Below are 20,397 nucleotides of genomic sequence, written 5' to 3' on the forward strand. Positions count from 1 at the left end.
CGAACTTACATGGCCATTTCGCCCGAAGCTGCACGATGTCGTCGCACTTATACACCCCAGTGGTTCCTATCCCTTGGTAAATATAGGTCTAATAGCCTGTATTTGTCCACTGAAATTACGCAGCGAAGTCGCAGCCTCATACTGATTCGGATAAAACGGTTAACGCATCTCTCCATGTTGCTCAGAGTGACGCTAGCCCCAAATAGGCAGCCGGAGGACGAGGAAGAATAAATTACGCCAAAGAATGCGAAATACGACCAAGATGGTCGATTATTGAGAGAATATCGGAACTTGGAGTAGAGGTATGCGCATTAAAATGTAGTGGCGCATCACTGTAACCGCAGTACGAAGATATCCGTAGGACAGGAAATTTAGGGCGAAAGAGGCATTGCAGCGCTAGAGGTATTTAAGAGTGTAAATATGTGGCTTTTGCGCTGTGGTCTATGTCGTGTATCTTTCCGACTCATCTCCATATTCAAATGAAAAATGACTCTGACAAACTTCACAACACATGCCCTTGATGGCTTATGTACTCAAGAACAGCTAGACCTCTTGAATTCCATCGATACACTCCGATCGCAAGGCATCAGCCACTACATCTCTCTTCCACAAATAATCATATGCGGAGACCAATCTTCCGGAAAAAGCTCCGTTCTCGAAGCAATTTCCGGCGTTTCTTTTCCAGTGAAAAGCAGCCTATGTACTAGATTCCCAACTGAATTGGTTCTTCGGAAGAACTCGTAGGTGGGAGTTCGGGTTTCCATTGTTCCTCACCAATCGCGCAGCGACGTAGAGCAGCATTCACTTGGCAGTTTTTGCGAATAACTCGACGGATTTGATAGCCTTACAAACTTGATAGAGAATGCAAAGGCAGCAATAGGAATGTCAACTCACGGAAAAGCGTTTTCAAATGACCTTCTGCGGGTTAAGGTTTCGGGCCCTAACCGGCCACATCTAACAATCGTCGATCTTCCGGGACTGATCCACTCAGAAACACGACAGCAGTCGGCGGCCGATGTATAACTAGTCCAAGATGTGGTTCAGTCATACATAAGAGAATCACGAAGTGTCATCCTTGCTGTTGTCTCCGCCAAGAATGATTTTGCAAACCAGATCGTCCTTCGTTTAGCGCGGGACGCTGATCCATCCGGCGACTAGACATTAGGCGTTATCTCAAAGCCCGATACGCTAGTCCTAGGATCTAAAAGTGAGGCTTCGTTTGTATCGCTCGCTAAGAACCAAGACGTGGAGTTCCGTCTAGGATGGTATATGTTGATGAATATGGATTCGGAGAAAGGCTAGTGGAGCTTATCCGACCGGAACATGCAAGAATTGAACTTTTTTTCCTAAGGCATCTGGGAAGACTTACCTCGATCACTTGTGGGTGTGGACTTATTGCGAAATCGTCTAAGCAGTCTGCTCCTTGATCAAATTGTAAGTGAACTTCTAAGCCTAATCAACGAGATAAATTCAAAGATCGATTCCTGTCGGTCGCAACTCTAGAAGCTTAGCGACCCTCGCGCAACATTAGACGAACAAAGGTCGTATCTTTTGCATATTAGTCAAGTATTCTAATCTCTAGTCAAAGCAGCAGTGGACGGCACTTACAACGAGCCTTTCTTCGGAGATGCGAAAACAAAAAATGGGTACCAGAAGCGCGTCCGAGCAGTCATTCAAAATCTGAATCAGCAATTCATGGAAAAGATCTCCCGCCATGGCCATTTCCGCCATGTGCTTGAAGGTGAAGATCAAAGATCGGGCTCCAAAACTCAAGTATGTCTCATAAGAAAGGAATATGTTTAGCATATCGAGACGCTTCTCAAAAAGACAAGGGGTCGAGAGTTACCTAGTACTTTTAATCCTTTGATCGTTAAGGATCTATTTCAAGAACAATGCGGCCCGTGGGAAGACATAACACACAGCCACATTACCGCGGCTTGGACGGCTGTAAGAGAGTTTCTTTAACATACAGTTTCCTACGTGGCAGACGAGGCTACTTTAAAGGCCCTGTTCAAAAAGGTGATTCTGCTAGCTCTAGGGAATTTGCGACATGCATTGGAGAAGGGAAGCGAAGAGCTCCTTATGCCGCATCAACGAGGCTATCCTATCACCTATAACCACTACTTCACCGAAACACTCTAAAAGACTCGCACTGATCACCAAAAAGAAGCCTTCCGCAAAGCTCTTCAATCATATTTTGGTGTTGATACTCTTTCAATCTTTTAACCTCTGAACCTATGCTGCACGCCATCAATCTTCAAGGGCTTTTCAATTCTCTTCTTCAGAATACTATACTAGACATGACACGTTTTGCGTCCGAGGAGGCACTTGACTATATGCTCTCCTACTATAAGGTATATCCTTCCTACCGCCTAAATTTCAAATCCTCTGATTAAATTGTTGATGCCGAAAATAGGTTGCACTCAAATGTTTTGTTGATGATATTGCCACCGAAGTAATAGAAGTCAAGCTTCTTAGTGCACTGCCTACGCTTTTTACACCTATAACTGCATTCGAGATGCCTAAAGACTTGCTCGGTTAAATAGCAGGTGAATCCGAGGAGAGCCAAAGCCTCCGGGAACAACTGAACAAAAAATTGTGGATCCTCACGAAAGGTTCAGATACTTACAAGCGATTCGTTGGTATCAGAGGCCTTAGTAAGCGAATTCAGCTTACACTCATACTTATACTGACCCAGTCTGTAGAGTTGAACAATGATTTGTAGGCTAGCTTACAACAAAATCGGGATAGATTGTCCTCTAGCTCTTCTAGCTCGATCGAGCTACATGAGGAAGCTGATGCAATTGACCCTGAATCAGTCGACGAGCAGTCCAGATCACCCAGCCCAGAGCAACCTGCCAAACATGGGTATGCTCTGGAATATACCAAAGAACCGGAGCAGCTGTTAGCAGCTTCTATTCCCACGAAGAGTGTCAAAAAGAAAACAAAGAAAAAGTCTGCCAACTTCCATCTCTCGTCGAACCGGCTGGTGAGGCTCCTACGGAATGAGAGTCGCTTGGTGATGGGAATTGGGAGTGCGTTTCATTCCCCCCACCCAACCACCAGAAAGTCACTCTGTTGTTGGAAATATAGTTGACTGTGAAGGTCGAAATCTAAAGCACAGTCTACCAATTTTAGTACAAAACAATCGTTGAATCAATATGTACAGATCATTTTTATTCTTTTTATTCAATCCATTCATTTCCATTCAAAGTTTCTATCTGTTAAAGTTGCCGTCAAACGCTAGTGAGAATTACAGAAGTTTATAAACCGGCGATTTAACGGGGGTTGGGAAGGAGGGAATGTCATAGGCATAGCAGACATTTGTTTATTTTGACTACAAGAGCCAGGAAATTAGGAGAAATTTATGGCCAGGTGCTAAGTTGCTGGAAAACCAAGCGTTGGGTGTATTAACAGTCTGAAACGTTAACACCCCGTCACTAAGCCCAACGGAATCTTCATCGGCCCCTGCATGGACCTCCTCTAACATCAGCGACGATACTCGGGAGAGAACACAAATACATACAGTAGAATTCGAAATCAGTTTTAACTCCACACTCTTGTGATTTGATTCACGAGCCCTATTTTGAAACACGCTAGCTCACATTTGGAATAGTGGTCGATCTATAATTTCCAAGAATAGACATTGTATTTTATATGACGAAGGTGGGACCCCGCCTTGTGTATCTTACTCGTAAATGCCATACAAGGGTAATTCTCTTCTATACCGCCCACTCTAAGTAGGAGGCATCGTCACTCGTCTATCTCTCTTGTATGTCACAATTGATCTCACAAAATGGCTCCGAGACTTCCACAATCTAAGCTGTATCTTATCCGCGACATGATAGAAAGCTAGTCACTTGGCACATCTAAAATGGCCGAAGAAGCAGAATGCAGCTAGGCTACGATCATAAATATTCGCGCAAACTTGCGGCAATTTGGAAGTGTGCACGCACCCCTAACTCGAATAGGACGGAAACGAACTGTAACACCACTGATGATCGAAGCCCTTTGCAAACACCTATCTAAAAAGCCCGGTTTATACCTCGATGAGATGGCTGTCTTCCTCTGGGATGAATTCCGCACCCTAGTCACAACCTCCAGCATTAAACGAGCCCTTGTTGCCAAAGGTTGGTCTAAAAAGGGCACTCGGCAGCAAGCGAGGGAGCAAAATGCCGATTTGCGAGAATGGTATCTGCATAATTTATCGGATTTTCAGTCGTATTAGCTGGTTTATGTAGATAAATCCGGATATGATAAAAGGGTTGGGTTTAGGCGCACAGGCTGGTCACCACTTGGTGTGTCCCCTATGCAAGTATCACAATTTCACCGCGACCAGCGATATCAGATACTGCCTACGTATGCCTAGGATAGAATCGTTTTCTCGCGCGTCTTCCGTGGGTCCACAGATGCCACCGTGTTCGAGGACTTTATAGCGCAGCTTCTTTAGCACTGCGGAAGATAGCCCGAACCTAAATCTGTTCTGGTCATGGACAACGCCTCGTTTCATTATTTAGGGCGGATAACGCAGATATATGTGGATGCAGGGGTAAAATTGGTCTATCTGCCACCCTACTCGCCAGACTTGAATCCGATTGAAGAGTTTTTCGCTGAGCTCAAAAGCTTTATTAAACGCAACTAGAGTTATTATGAAGTAGACCCCGATCAAGGCTTTGATGCCTTTCTTGGATAGTGTATTGATGTGGTCGGTGCAAAAGAAGAGAGTGCTAGAGGTCATTTTCGGCACGCAGGCTTGAAAATCGAAGAAATATCAGAAAAAAGCTAGGTACAGTACAATTGAATGAAGACAACTTTCACACGCGCCTTCATGGTGTAATGACTATTTGTCATGGGGACACTCATTAAACCAAGGGTCATCAAGAACTTGTCTCGCTGACGCTCTTGCAGATAGCTCAAAATGCAATAATCTTCCAACGATTTGTCCCAGCCTCACTATGTCCTCTTGTGTGAGGTCGGGACTCAGCGGGCCATCAAAGTATACTTCTTCCAGCCATTCCTGCAATTTGGGCCGGTGCTTTCTGGGGCCATGAAGTCCCCTGTGTTCATGGTATTCCATTTATCTTGCCATCTTTCAGGTAGTTCATCGGTTGCCATCTCTCGCATTTGGCCAACAAGGATTGTGGGCGTTATTAGGAATGTATCGAAAGGTGGCTGGCTCACGAACAGTTGAAAGAGCTGTCAACCTATTGGCTTGGGTTTTTATGGATTACCCGAGTGCTGGATAAGCATTGTTCTTCTCTGCCACTATAACTTGGAGCTGAGTATTCCAAGCTTCTATTGTCAGCCCGGCGTGCCGAAAATGGCCTTTTGCCCTCTCTTCTTTCACACCAACAAGCTTGTGATGACCTGTAAATCCGTTTTTCCGATAAAAATGAACCGGTCCCGCTTGATTGTGGGACGCATTTCGAGCCTGCTGTGCAAAAGTCCGCGATTTTCGGTAGTCACTGGCTCCGTACATCAGCACTCATACTAGCATTGAGTATACCACTTACTGTTCTTTTGTCCATCTTTATGTTGAGCTCGCTATAAAATTGCAGGCTAGGTGTTCCTCATTAAGGGTTATTAGGAAGGCCTCGCGGATCGTCCCTCCGGAGTTCCGGAAATAAATGGTCCCACACCCCAACCCACATCGGTACTTAAAGCTACTTGCTTTTCCTTCTCCCTCTTAAGTTTGACTTTTGAGGAGTTTTAATTGCAGGCCTTGGATTCACTGCTTCTGTTATGTCTCTCAATGTTGCCTCCATTCAAGTTCTACAGCGGCCAGTAATGCGCCCGGAACTTTCAGACAGTCGATACGACGGACCCGACGCATGCACAAGCATCCTTCCACGGGGCTTTAGAAAGTCCCCAGAGAATGCGCCATTCCAAATTGATACGGTCTTTGAGAAGGATGTGAAGATAAGCCTGCGGGATGGGACGCAGATCAGGGCCGACATATTTCGCCCGCATGATGCTGCAGGATCAGTTCCTGGATTGATTGCTTGGAGCCCATATGGCAAGACAGGTAGAGGTAAGCTCAACTTCTTATAGATGTTACTGAAACTTCCTAAAGATCCTTTAGGTCATTTTCGCTTGGATGTAGTGCCAGGCCGCGTCGGTGTTCCAGTTGCCAGATTGTCGGGGTTCGAGAAGTTTGAGGCCCCAGACCCAGCGGAGTGGACAGCACGTGGATATGCAATAGTGAATGTGGACTCCAGAGGTGTTTATGATTCGGAAGGTGATATTCGGTACGTGAAGATGTATGGTGAAGATGTGGCGATATGTTAATTGAAATTACAGCTGGTTTGGCTCTGCCGAAGGTAGGGACGGCTATGACGTCGTGGAGCAAGTTGCAAAGATGCCATGGTGCAGTGGTAGCATTGCTCTTGTTGGAAATTCATGGCTTGCTATGGCACAATGGTTTATCGCTGCTGAGCGCCCGCCACACCTTAAGTGCATCGCGCCATTGGAGGGTGCAAGCGACGTATACCGTGAACTTTTGTGCCGAGGTGGCGTTCCTCAAACAGCCTTTTGGGATTATTTGGCAAACTTGATGGTTGGTAAGTACTGCTATGTCATACATATACATAATGTCTCTTTTCTCACATGCCTCGAGGTCGAAACCAACAAGAGGATGTAAAGGCAATGTTGGAAAAGTATCCTCGCACCAATGAATACTGGGAAGACAAAAGAGCGCAGATCAGTAGGATCGATGTACCTGTCTACGTTCTTGCGAGCTATTCAACGTTTTTGCATACTATGGGTTCTTTCAGAGGGTTTGAAGAAATTCAACATAAAAACAAATGGTATGATCTTGATTTCTTCGTTTCGTTCAGAGGCAATGGTCTAATCAGCAATACATAGGCTCCGTGTCCATCCTACGCAGGAATGGTACGACCTTTACCAACCCAGTACCAATGATGAACTTCAGTTATTCTTTGATCGTTATACGAAGGATATTCAAAATGACTGGGAAAAAACCCCGCGGGTTCGAATTTCCCTACTGCAATTCAACAGGGTACTAGTGCCCCCTCATGTTCGAAAGGCTTTTTCTAAACCGCACATAGGAACCGATTACGAACGTCCCATGCGATGACTGGCCGCTAGCATCAACTAGACATGAAAAGCTGTTCCTCTGTGAGAATGATTCATTGGCAAAAACCGCACCTCTTGACGGAGGCAGTGTTTCTTATCAGTCCGATGAGGTCAGCCTACAGATGGACGCTGACCGTGAGGAGCTCTCTTTTCAATATACGTTCCCGCATAGAGCCCTTTTTGTGGGCTGCGCTCGTGTTGTTCTATACATGTCATGCAACGACCATGATGATATGGACGTATTTGTGCAAGTCCGCAAAGCGGACAGGAAAGGCCGGACCCTCCAAAATATGAACATTCCCCTCAGCGATTTGAATATGGATGCTTATGATGTTGATACCGTCAACCCGTTAAAATACCTCGGTCCAACAGGCGTCCTTCGGGCCAGTCATCGTGATATTGATCTTGACCTGTCTAACACGAGCTGGACTGAACATGATTACAGTCGAAATTCCCCTGTCCCTCGGGGGCAAGTTGTTCGGATGGAAATCGGGCTTTGGCAAACTGGCATTGTTTTCGATGCTGGCGAAAAGATTGTTCTTAAAGTGTCCGGTCATAACATGACGCTAGCAGAGTTCCCCCCATTACGGGGCGCACTCCTAAACGGGAATGTCGGAAGCCATTATGTTCACTTTGGGGGCTCCTATCAAAGTCACTTGTTGGTCCCCTTAGTTGATCTGCCGCTAGGAGCCCACGAGGAGACTACATTATGTGGGACTCGAGCATCGGGGTTATGATGCGATATCAAACGAGTTATCCTGTGTATTGTCCATATAGGTTTCGATCAGAAAAGGATTTGCCTTATCATACAGATGTACTCCATGAACAAAAGCATCGGAAAGTGTAGTAGGAGTGGAGGTGGAATAATGCCGATCGCCAGATCTCTCTCATCTCGAAGCGCCGCCTAGAGTACTGGGGCTAATTTTTTTGTATCTCCCATTCTGTGTAATTTGGAACATATAGTATAGTACATATTTACAGAGACTTCAGGTGTATTGTGAGGGACTTCGTAGGAAAAACTGAACGTAAAAGCTTGAGTCACCAACAAGGCATTCACCTCAACTAACGAGCGAAGGCTAACACGACCGAAGAGGAGCTCTATATGGCGCCGGGGCTTTGGCGCTTCTTCTAGAAGAAATTTAGCATTGGTAGTTGCTAAATTATCTCATCAATAGGGATTGCTTTCTTCACATTCTCGACCCAGCGCCGAATGTCTTCTACGAACCATCGAGCAATACCTATCTTTATGCCCTTTCCGATAAAGAATTCTGGATCTTGATCCTTGTAGACCTGCTCAAGATCAAGACCATTGTCGGTTATCATGTCACAGATCTCTCGAAACGCAGCCTTGAGAGTGTCATTAGTGACATTTGACACCTGCCATTCACCATATTCCTTGACCGCTTTATCCCTAGGTCCAGGGATCTCAAGCGGGCCTGGAGATTGCATGGACTAGAAGTCAGCAGAAACCTGTGCAGCCGCAGAGACGGAAGACTACGAGGGCAGGACATTGATATTGATAGCAGGATATGGTACTCCATTTCCAGTCATATATCCTCCTTTGCGATTGTTCTTTTCCTATCTCTATTGCTCTTCCATATATAATTCTTCGCATACTGTTTCTGGCACATTCTTGTGCCCGTCTAACACCCCACCCTTTTCGACGTGGGTAACGAGCCGCTTTAGATAATAAGTCTTTAGTTAGTAATGCTTTTTTCCTATTGGATCTACCTAACAATATAGGCCCAATAGGCAAGTCGAGGATATATATCGCATTAGATTGTAGACGCTGCGCTAGACAGGTCTTTCTCTAGAAGCATCCTGCTCGGCATTAATCTAAGCGGCTCTCTTATCGAGCATTCTCTTCGTGACGGAGGCTTTTCCTCTTTTCTCCCCTTTCCGACTAGCGGCTAGAGGAGAGTGACGATCGTCTACGTAATTGAAACTAATCTTTAGCGTGAGCTCTTTGCCCCGGGAGAATAGACCTAACCACATTAGAAGCTATTTCTCGATAGCGGTCTAAATGATTTCGGTATCATCAAATCGTTTAGTTAAATTGCGCTAGGTTCGGTCCTTCACTAAAACAACAATTGCAGTGTTATCAGCTCTTACCTAACGATGACGGGCAATTTTTCGTCGAAGAACTTTCTCTTATTTCTTCTCTAAGAATAGCTGCCAAAAGGCACTAGGGGCCAATTTGACACCTCTCGATTATTGACTATAACACGCCACTCTATATAGTAGTGTATATAGGTCGGCGGGTCCTTGTCGTATACTCTTCCTTCTTCCTATTTAGACAACTAGAGCAGCCTAAGAATATCTAACCGTGACTGATCTTCTAGCATAACAGAGGGGGAGGGACTATAGTTGAACCGTGTTGTATTGGGATTACCGAAATATCTAGGTGTTAGAGCGTACTATGAGTTGTTTTCCTATGTTGTAGGATCTTTAGCATAGGAGATGAAATCGTCTTGATATATGCTCTGTGTTATCTCTATAGTACGATGGCAGTTCTAGGAGGGTCTATGTCAGCTTCCCTAAGTACCGGATTTCTTTCGGACTTGGTAACGAAGGAGAATCGTAGTGGGTAGCAGAAGCTAGAGCTATAGAGAAATAAGTTGCGTACTAGGATAAGTTCTCTATAGCGTCACTACAGCCTTCTTTTGGATGCAAAAGAGTGTGGGCGAAGGCTGCGCGTGATAGATAGCCCAAGCAAGACATAAAAGAATGAAAGAAGATCTTGCCAGATTGTTAGGATTCTCTTTTGTTTGATCTATTTGCACTATGGATTCCATTAGTTTCTACAAGAAATTACGGTACTATAACGATGACTCATTGTGGTTACTAGTGAATACAATACAGCCCTATAAGGATTCACAGGGGAAGAGCTAAAATTAGATTAGCGTGTCTCCACTTAGGGTCCGGGAATTAAATCGTAAGAGTTTAGAGTTAAAACTGATTTCGAATTCCACTGTAGCAGAAATATCCAAACGTGTCCTTATCCACGAGTGTCAAACAATACTGAGACCTTATCAATTCCCATCAACACGGCAGGCTTGAGCATCACTCGCTTGCAAGGCTAAAACCACGCCGTTACAAAGGGCCTGAACTACTCGTTTTCGATCCCACAATACCAGTTTCTGTTCCTCGCAAAGCTGCACGAGGATGTCACTGTCGCTTACTAGCCACTCATTCAACTCCTGAAGCTGTCGCTGCTTATCCTTAAGTCGCATCTTCTCGGTAGATTTGACCACGTAGCATTCCTATAGGCAAAAGTACAGGTCAAGCAGTTTCAGGGCTGGCGTAGCGAGGGTGTTATTGTATTGTAGAATTTTCATAAACTCCGCCGTCAGGGCACTAGGTGTCACTAGGATCTATAGAGTATTAATGTATCTGTTTATTTCCTGCCGAAGAGGGTATGACTGACCTTGGGCTCGATGATTGTGCCGTTTGAAGATTCTTGTGGGTGGTTTTCTAAGGACTCATCTTCTCTATCTTAGGACATCCGACGCTATCTCTTGGCTAGCCGATCAATTGGAGAAGGCGAGGTGGGATTGTCTATCGTGGCTGTGGAAATAAAATAGAGGAAGAGTTCTGCTCGAGAGCCTTTTATAGACCGGTAAGTCACAGCAAGGCTGCTGTGATTGCACTCGTATCCCCTCGGGTCTGGTTTTCAACAGCGCTGAATAGTTTAGTAAACAGTTACTTAACTATTGATGCTCGATCTCACCTATTGTTCACCCAAATACTTAGTTATATAAAGAATTAGGCGACAGGTGAAGCCTTACAACACATATTGCAGATGATATCCCTAATAGTGGCCTATAAGTGTATTCCTAATACATTAGATCCTAAATCGAGTAGAGTTCGTTAAAGTTAATTATAACGTTATTATGACTGCGAACCATCTAAACGACGGTGATATAGATTTCGATTTTAGATAGCGCTTCATATCACGAGAGTTACCTAAATTAAATATCACTCGTCTTTATAGTCCACGGCCTATGTGTCTCCCTAGCAACGGCGCCAAAATCGTTTGACCGGAGTTATCATCTTCTATCCGGTTCCTAATAATCCTTCGGATGTAATAGTCACTTCCTAACTCTAAAGATCTCCTTAAACTACCATTTTGTCAGTCTTCTACAAACTACAAGCGCAAATACAATTAGGACTTATCAAAAAAAATGATAATTTCTTGTTTCCCAAAGCTTAAGCGAAAGCTTCAAAATTCATCCAAAATCTTTTCTCCCTATCGATCAAAATATCTCCTAGATATCCCTACTACTGTTTCAGAATCCGAACGCACGCGGCGATTAGCTGCCCTATCCCTAGAGGTGTCCCTAACAAACATAAAAAACCATGGAAAAGAAACAACAGACACCTCGATTGACTTATAGTCTATCACCACAGAGCGTCACAAAACAGAGTCAAGCTTAACTTATCATCTAACTTAGATCCCGCGAGGAGAGTAGCAGGCTGCGGGTAGGTTATACAAAAGCAAAAGCTTTCGGGTGGCTACTTCCGTGGGAAATATATGACAGTTACCAGAGAATATCAATCAACTTTCTTTATCGAAGAACACCGTGCTTATCACTAGAGGCATATAACGGATACAGCTTAACTAAAGAGGTTTCTCGTCTTAAGAAGATTCGGACGACGAATTTTCACGGCTCCGGCTAACCTAAGCACCGCTCGATTTGCCTCTTCGGGCAGTCTTTCCTTGTTTTTAAGAATACCTTATTAGGGAACACGGCTATGTTAACGCTGTAGGGCATACTGCTTAGCCACGTATATACCAATAGAGGCGAATCATGAATTTCCGATTGACCTATAACATCTTTGGCTTGATCTAGGCGATCATCTAACAAACGCAAAATTTGGTCGGCCCACACCTTTCGTCGAGAGCTATAGCGTCTGCACTCAAAACAAAAAAGTTGCTTTGCAGCCAAAGATAATCTTTGCGCTAAAGGATATACGAAAGAAGAGTTCTAGGAGAGCTGAAAGCACAATACTCCATTTATCCGGGAATCAATCGGCACGGTGTTTTGACAGTGATCCTATATGCACCGCTCACGGTGCAGGGGATCGCCTAATGCTTAGCCCGATATACATTAGAGATAAGTAGGATTCTAGGCCATAATAAGGAATAGCTATAAATGCCTCGGGGTGATTGTGAGATCTAGAGTGTAGTTTTCCGCTTAGAGAGTTCTATTCTCGAGTGGTATCTATGATCAAGTAGGAAGAGTGCAATATATAGATGCTTAAGAAAGCACGTAGTGGGACTTTACTTCTCGCTAGGACCTTACATGCCTAAGCATGAAGTCCGGGCTTATTTAGCGACCGAAATTTCTCGTCTCATTCCTGAAAAACGGTATAAATTCCTAGGTGCTCTAGTCGCATTGTTCAAGGTTATATATAAAGCATACGCGTTGCGTCGAGTAATGATATAAGGGCATACATCTAGGCCCCCCTAAACGCGAGGAAGCGGAAGCGGCTTTCTCGCGCTACGTCTTATACTTAGAGTCAACTATAGTTATTCTTAATATTGGTTATTCACCTCTAGACAATACCAGCCTCTATATACGCGTGAGACTTTCACACCCGAACCAAATCTATTGGGAGTATCGCTTCATTTCCAGCACGAATCCCAGTTCCAAGAGTTCTAACGCGCTAGTGCCTTGTCTGGGATTTCAGCTAAGTGTAACCTTGTTGAGTGTGAAGACACCCAACTTTGGGGTCGGCGGGATAATCTTTGACAAATCCTCTTACCGGTTTTGATTGGACTGTGGGAATTTATGCATTGGCTCTAGAAACGCCAAAAGCAATTCTAGGAGCTGTGCATTCATTGGGAGCTCCAACTTAGCTCTCCGGGCCCTTCATATTCCCGAGGAAAAATTATTCCTGGGACCTTCTGTCCAGTTCCTGAACGAATAAGAAATGGCTCTGGGAACATATCGGCTGGATCTAGGAGCTGTTGCCCTCCTGGGGACCTACCTCTGGGTCTTAGAGTCAACCTTATGCCTCCGAGGGTCAAGAAACAATTCTTAGTAGACACCTTCACCAGAGCTGCGCACAAAACTGAGTCATTCGATTATTCCCAGAATGTCAATTCATAGTACCAGGAACCACGCCTAAGTTTCCAGGAGTTAATGAAGCTATTTTGACGGTTCATGGATGCTCGGGTTTTACCACTACGCCATCTGGCCAAAAAGACACAATGTTTGGTCAGCGACCAAACACCCAAGTTACTATATATGCTCGATCCCTGACAGCTATCAACAGGAACGCGGCTTTGGTTTGACGAGAAAAGAAGGCCTCGGAAGTTACGTCGGGTTTTCTGGGGAGTATTTCGCTCCTAGAATCAGCTTCTGTGCTTTCAGGAACTGCATCAGCGCCTCCAGGAGCAAGGGAACTCCCAGGACTAACATGTGGGTTCCCATGGGCCGATACAACCGCCAACGGGAATATCAATGGATCAATAACGTCCTACAAGCTTCCTACAATTTCCTGGCTATGTAATCTCTGGATGCCTCACATGTTTCCAAAGTCAGCTTTGTAAAGTCCCTACACATACAATGGTTGGTGAAAAATTATACACAATTGATCAACAGCCAACATGTCTTTTGCACCAAGCAACTTCAGGATGAGCGTTAACGTGAGGACACTGCTCTAAAATCGGCCATGATTGGTTGGCTAGTCAATTCAAAACATGAATACGCATTAAACTCAGTCAATCATTCTAATTGATGAGCGGTCTTAGCAATTCTGTACTAAAATCAATTTCTTTGCATGGCTCCATCCGCCGCATTTCTCAATCGATTTGGATTTCGCTCTGCCTCCCCCTTCCCACCCCAAAAAACCGCCACTTCCACTGTTTTGTCCGCTCGGTGCTCGTACTCTGCTAGTGGCCGCGCAGGTCACGTACAAAGCGCACGGGAGACACGATGGCCACCAGAACCCCGAAAGCGGCCTGGCCAACGGCTCCATAATACATGATATTGTAATATTCAAAGTGGCCCTCACTGTCAAAGATTGAAAATGAAGTTTGAAAACCACGCACGCGGCTGGCAACATAAGCCCCTATAGAGAGGACGGTTAAGCCGACGAAGAGTTGAAACCAGTGATCAGAACTGAACTGGCAAGCACTTTATCCATCGGTGTCTCCACTCTCCGTCCACACGTATTTATCTCTTATATCGGGCGCCTGGATTCTAGGTTGATTTTTTCACCTTGGCCCGTTCGTTTTCCTAGGTGGTTTTTTCTGCTTGTTTGAGCACAGTCGTCGCCACCCCCACAATGTCGGAAGAGACGAGGGCCACCCCGTACATCTTGTGAAACTTTTATTGCCTTAACCTCTCCCTTCAGCTTCGTGCTTTTTTCTTGCCGTTTTATACCCTCCCCCTTCTCCCCTTCCACCCTCCTAGCCAAGCCATTCCTTGCCCTTACTTTCCTTGCCCTCGCTGCCTGTCTCGTCTCCTAATTCAGTACACTCTGATTGGCAAGAGGCCAATATCGCTATTTCGTTCGCGATTTCTAACTTACTCCTGCGCCGTCTACTAGTCTCCGTTTGGGGTCGAGTGCCCCCAACTTTCAAGCGGAAACTTTGGATGCAAAAGAGGCTCTGTTAGCCTCGGAGGCGATATAACTACAAATTTTGTACCGCGGAAGGAGGCAAAATAGATCGGGGACACGCTCGTTTAATCTACATGTATTTTGACAGCTGTCGGGTTACCAAAGGCCAAGTCTTCGTACAAATACATTCTAGCTCATGTTCAACTGCCTGCCTTTTCACTATGTTCATTAGAGCGTCCAGTATGATTTCGAGCGTTTGATTGACTCCCTTGACGGACTTAACCTTTCACTATCGTTTTCACCGACAGTGCCTAAGATTAATAAGTACTCAAGCTAGCATATCAACCAGTATCCACAGATAATTAGCCTGACTACAGGCTTTTGAAGTATCAAAATCCGCAATAGAAGTCATTCTCGACGCTGTAAGTTGTGCCATTTCTTGAACACGTTATCCGGGTCATATTTCGTTTTTAAGAACCGCAGCCGGGGTAGGTTTGCCCCAAAAATATCTTCTAAAGCTACTCCCTTCCCTGTATTTTGTCAGCCATTTTGTACATTGACAGGGAATAACTAGGGAGGAATAATCTAACGTACCAGCAAAATTAGCGTACACTACCCCTATACCCTGATTATGACTCTCATAATCTCGTATTCCTCCGCATTCTTCAACCTCCTTCAGAAACTTTTGATGTAGATTGTACATCTTTGTGTCTTGATCTGGATCGTGCCAGCAGAAAATAACACACGCGTTGTAGTTGTGCCCCCGATTGGCGCAAGCAGTGGCCTCTACTGGCACTCTGGCAACCTCAGCATATGGCAGCAGCTGAAATGTCAATGTAGATTCCTCAACGCGTCGGTTCATGCTCATTATTGTTTCGTATTGCTGAAAGAGCTGCCAGACACGTTGGAAATCTAACGGCAAGGTAATGTTAATACCACCGATATTTTTGCGGCCAGTTGAAGAAGTGAATCGTTCAATAGTGGTGTTGAGTCGCTCATAAGGCATCATATCGGTTTCATTCACAATTGGCCTCAGAGACAGCAGCGGCGAGAAAAAGCTTTCTGCGTCCTTAAGTGGCCCATTATAGAAGAGTACAGCAAATATTGCCGCTTTGCGCTCCGGCGGTGGACATGTGAATCCGAAATATAACCCCTGGTCTTTGGTTGACCTTACCTCGAACGCATTGGCAAACTCAACGACCTCTCTCAATCTTTCGGCAGGGAATTTAAGTAGTCCTCCATAGACTGGGGACTTTTGATCATGCGCTTGGAAAACAAGCTCTGTGACCACTCCAAAGGCCTGTCCTGCACCTCGAACGGCCCAAAATAAGTCAGGCTGTTGGGTCTCAGATGCGATAGTAACTTTCCCGTCTGCCAGGACAATCCTCACACTCAGGAGATTGTCAATAGCGAGACCATACCTACCAGTCAGCCAACCGTATCCTCCCCCTAAGGTAGTTCCAGCAACCCCACTTAGGTCAAGGGTGCCTCCGACAATAGCAAGCCCATATGGTGCTGTAGCTGTATCGACCTCTCGCCAAGTTGCACCTCCTTGGACTGCCACAGTCTTGCTAGCTGAATCTACGACCACCTTGCACATTTTGGATAAATCGATGACGATTCCACCATGGGTTGAGGATGCCGCATATGTGGAGTGGCCTCGACCTCGGACCACAAAAGGGACATGGTTTTTCCTTGCAAAACTGACAACAGTTGCGACCTGTTGGGAAGATATAGCACGCACAACAGCTCCCTGCGAATTTTAATTCAGATGTTAGAACAAGGGAGTCAGTTCGTGACACGAATAAAAAGATTGTTATAATTATTTGAGTGAGCCATGATGTCGTTTAGAAAACAGATATACTTACAGCCTCCTTTTCACTAGTATCACTCCATCTCCTCAAACTCTCAATATAACCTTCCGAACCAAAGGTCAGGACCTCCGCGGTATCATCAAGGTCCCTTCTCAATTCGAGCGCTTTGTCATAAGTCAAGAAAGGCATGGTGATGCAATATATTCAAACTAAGGAAGAATTCTATCAGAAACTGTACGTACAGATTTGAGACTTTATATATGATTCAATGGGATATCATGTGCTCTATTCAGTTGTGGGTGATGTAGACCTATAGTGGAGATCTCAACCCTGTAAAAGCTAAAATTCAAGAATGTGATACTTTTTGTGTCATTCCCGCGGTTCGTCCATTGATCTTAACGACTTGGACCAGTCCGATGACGACAGCATATTATAGGTCTAGCGCTCGAGTCCCGCGTGACCACGTTCGTATTTTTATTCGCGTTGTGGCAAAATCGTGTAATTTCTTCTTTTTTATTAGTAGTGTTCTAGGCTTGCGTATCATGATAGCCAATCACGAGGCGACGAATGGGCCCCGATGTTTGAACAGAAGCAACAGGTGAGTTGAAAAAAATGAACAACATCTGTGATCTGTTAAACATGGAGAAACTGAAGCAAACTCTAACAATGTACGACAGAGCCTCACCCGTTCGCGAACCGAAGAGTATTCAAGCATGGTTGATTGGCGGTGGAGTACTGCTGCCATGTATCTTATCAAGTTGCAATATCATATATACTTGACCGGCATACTACGACAGGGGTTCGGATAATAGCTTCGGAGATGTATAGCGTAAGCTTAGTCTTCATTTCGGAAGACTACCTTAAGACAATGCGTTGAACATCTGCTAGGCCTCACTCCAAGTGCTCAAGGATCAGGAAAATGTCGGTTAGATACGATCAGAGATTTCGAACTGGGCGAGACTCGTGTGCCTGGAATCAATGCTAAGACAAGGTTGCTAAGAAACAGGACAAATCTGTGAACGGTCCGATGCCAACCGTGTGTCTATTAGGATTCTATAAAAGTCTTCTTTGAAATCTAAAATACAAGAAGCCATAGTATTTTTTTTTTTTTGAGACGAATCTTTTGGGACTGACTTTCGGTCATTATATATTCAGTTTCCTGTAATTCATAAACTAGTCTCGACCGTTCAATTAATGCCATACAAAACCTTTTGAGACAAAGAAAAGAGAGGGAGGGAAGAATGGGGGATATAATGCAATCAAATTAGCAACTTTGGAAGCATAAGTAGACATGTCGCCGGTGCAGTATAAATGTTGTTCAAGGCATATTTGCAAGGCTCAAAGACCACAACATTTGGGCTATTAGACTCAACTGTAGTAGGAAAAATTGTTCATAACATGACCTTTGTTTGCGGTTTTCAGAAACAGATTGGTGTCTGTTGACAGAATAGAAAACCTTGAGTCCCTGCAATCAAGAACATTTTGGAGCAGTGAAGGTCACGCGGAACAATGAACAACATGGAACGTTTATCAGGCTATGTTGAGCGGAAGGCGCAAAGGAGTGGTGAAAAGTGCGAAAAGCAGCCCCAAAAGTTCTTGATCAGAGGTGGTGATTGAAGAGCGCTAGTCAAACAAGAGAATTCTCCCCACGTCCTAAAGTGCTGTTCCTATTACTCTGGCACCCCGAAGTCCGCTGGCTGGAAAGTTATTACCTATCGGGACGAGGTTGGATTAGATCGCATTAGATCGGGTACGATCGGATCTGTTCTGCTCCATTGCCGAGCCATCGTCCTCAACGTTAGGGATACACAATATGCATGAGGCATACACGAGAACTGGAGGAGATATGTATGATTTGCGGGACCCATTAATTTAGTCTATACCCAAATTCTACTCGTCACTCAAAGTTCATGCATCGGTACCAAGTGCTAACTCGATGATATTTCGGGGCCCTGTGCGCTTCTTTCGCTCCCTGATAGCAACTGGCTACTCAGCATCAGTGTCCCTCACCAGTCAGTATGTCCGAATCAGCCATCACACACTCATGTTATCTGGATTTCATGGGCTGCGGACCGAGAAAATGGGCAATGTCATTGGCAAACCAATGATGAAGTGCGCAGAAAAGGAAACTATGATAGAGTTGCTCTCCCACCTCAACTTCCCGGTCGAGAGACTCCTTTCCAAATTGACCACCATTTCACGTTTAGTACCCCTAACAACTTCAGCACTGTTACTAAGGTATCCCAAGAATCGGCTGGAGGTTATACCACCTAACACCACTAACATTGCACTTTTTGGGCAATTCACTGAGATTCCAAGAACGCGACCTTTCAACGTGGAGTACAGTATATGAGGTGCGCAGACTCAAACTTTTAACCGTCTACCGAGATCGTAAGGAAGCAGCGAAACATTCGCTTAGTTTCTAGACTGGACATGGTGGACCATTCGTTGTGGTTACTCCAATGGCGTAGAAATGTGCATTGGTGTAACAATATTTCTATTCAGCATATTCAAAAATCTCCCTTTATTGGCATGGGTCTTTGAGGGGAGGATCCGCTATATAATAAATGGGTAAATCTAATTATATCACCAGCCCATTCTTTCTCCATGATCCCCTCAACAAAGTGCGGGTATATAATGTAAGAATGATGCTGTTTTGGTCGCATTACGCCGATAATTCATTTGATCCGAACACGAACATCCTTCCTATGGAAGTGTCTGCATGGAAGTGTACATCGAAGTGTCATAATAAATGTTAAATTATGGTATTCTCCGCTAGAGTGAAAGGAACCAACTCGACGTCATGTAACTAACTCCTTTAGAAGGAACGATTTTAGGAAGTGACCTTCTGAACCGTGGAAGAGGTTGAAATTGAACCGCATATATCCCACCTGAATCTAGACACGAGCGGTGATAACCATGTAATATTGGTGCAAAGAAAGCTTGACGTCATCATCAAGGCATCAAAAAATAAGCGGACTAGATTTTAATAGTTAGGTCGTTACGTATAAGCTCACCATATAAGGTCTAAACCCCCTCTAACCACTTCTTCCCCGCGCTCAACTTTTAGGTAGCAATGATCCGTCGTCCACGTTTCCCAACAATATGAACGACCACACTGACACCGAAGAATCTATACACCTCTATGTAAAAAGAGGTTCCTCAAGCGGAGTTGAAATTATAATTCTACTGGAAGAACTACAGTGGGTTTAAACAATCTCTCACGAAAGACTATTCTCGCTGATCAGTTCAAGGCTTCCATACTATCTCTGCACTGTTAACCACATCGAAGAGATTGCAGACAAGACATTTAATTTTGTTGATATTCACAGCCATCTTCCGATTTTAACAGATATACACTCCAATGGCCAAAGATTCAGACTCCAAGAGCCTGGAGCTATCGTTCAATATCTGATAGCTCATTATGATATACAACACAGGCTATCTTACCCTGCTTCGTCGGCAGAAGATATCGAAGTTAATAATTGGCTTTTCTTCCTGGCCTCACGACTAGGACCAAACCACAAGGAAGCAGTTCACTTTCTCAGATCCCCAGCAGAGGTGTCTTATGGCATTTCGCGTTTTGCGGACAAAATAATCCAGCTGTATCTTGCCCTTGAGAGACATCTACAAGAGACGCAAGCGCCGTATATAGTGGACAATAAATGGTAAGCTGTTTTCACCGTAAAACAACCTTCTTTCACCCGCAATGATCAACATTCAATATAGTACAGTTGCCGATGCTGTTTATGTCTCTTATGTTGCTGAAGCAAACTCCGCCGGTGTTGACATTGAGCAATTTCCTGCTCTAAACTCATGGTACAACAGAATGCTTCGCCGTCCAGCTGTTGCAAGAGGACTTAGCATGCGACAACAACACGGATTACTCGATGAAAACATGAACAACTAACGTACG

The 20,397-nt window shown here is 44.7% G+C and overlaps 5 protein-coding genes across 5 annotated transcripts; 4 read left to right on the plus strand and 1 right to left on the minus strand.

The window, feature by feature from the left end:
* Positions 1-882: 882 nt before the first annotated feature.
* On the plus strand, positions 883-1,158 carry N7446_010889 (uncharacterized protein; the record flags this gene model as incomplete). The annotated part of the gene is made up of 2 exons (XM_058519632.1): positions 883-1,017; positions 1,045-1,158. The coding sequence occupies 2 exons, from the start codon at positions 883-885 to the stop codon at positions 1,156-1,158; spliced, it is 249 nt and encodes an 82-aa protein (XP_058367156.1).
* A 734-nt stretch (positions 1,159-1,892) lies between these two features.
* N7446_010890 (Male sterility NAD-binding) lies at positions 1,893-2,142 on the plus strand (the record flags this gene model as incomplete). The annotated part of the gene is made up of 2 exons (XM_058519633.1): positions 1,893-1,947; positions 1,973-2,142. 2 exons carry the CDS (start codon positions 1,893-1,895, stop codon positions 2,140-2,142), a joined length of 225 nt encoding a protein of 74 aa, XP_058367157.1.
* Positions 2,143-5,787: 3,645 nt separating this feature from the next.
* Positions 5,788-7,832, plus strand: N7446_010891 (CocE/NonD family hydrolase; the record flags this gene model as incomplete). Its single annotated transcript, XM_058519634.1, has 6 exons — positions 5,788-6,031; positions 6,083-6,248; positions 6,301-6,560; positions 6,617-6,806; positions 6,865-7,018; positions 7,068-7,832. 6 exons carry the CDS (start codon positions 5,788-5,790, stop codon positions 7,830-7,832), a joined length of 1,779 nt encoding a protein of 592 aa, XP_058367158.1.
* Positions 7,833-15,075: 7,243 nt separating this feature from the next.
* N7446_010892 (FAD-binding oxidoreductase) lies at positions 15,076-16,670 on the minus strand (the record flags this gene model as incomplete). The annotated part of the gene is made up of 3 exons (XM_058519635.1): positions 15,076-15,197; positions 15,262-16,420; positions 16,536-16,670. 3 exons carry the CDS (start codon positions 16,668-16,670, stop codon positions 15,076-15,078), a joined length of 1,416 nt encoding a protein of 471 aa, XP_058367159.1.
* A 3,520-nt stretch (positions 16,671-20,190) lies between these two features.
* On the plus strand, positions 20,191-20,391 carry N7446_010893 (uncharacterized protein; the record flags this gene model as incomplete). The annotated part of the gene is made up of 1 exon (XM_058519636.1): positions 20,191-20,391. The coding sequence occupies one exon, from the start codon at positions 20,191-20,193 to the stop codon at positions 20,389-20,391; it is 201 nt and encodes a 66-aa protein (XP_058367160.1).
* Positions 20,392-20,397: the final 6 nt, after the last annotated feature.

Source organism: Penicillium canescens (assembly GCF_028828765.1).
Source record: "Penicillium canescens strain IBT 15451 chromosome Unknown utg000008l_segment0_segment0, whole genome shotgun sequence".
Classification (NCBI taxonomy): Eukaryota; Fungi; Ascomycota; class Eurotiomycetes; order Eurotiales; family Aspergillaceae; genus Penicillium; species Penicillium canescens.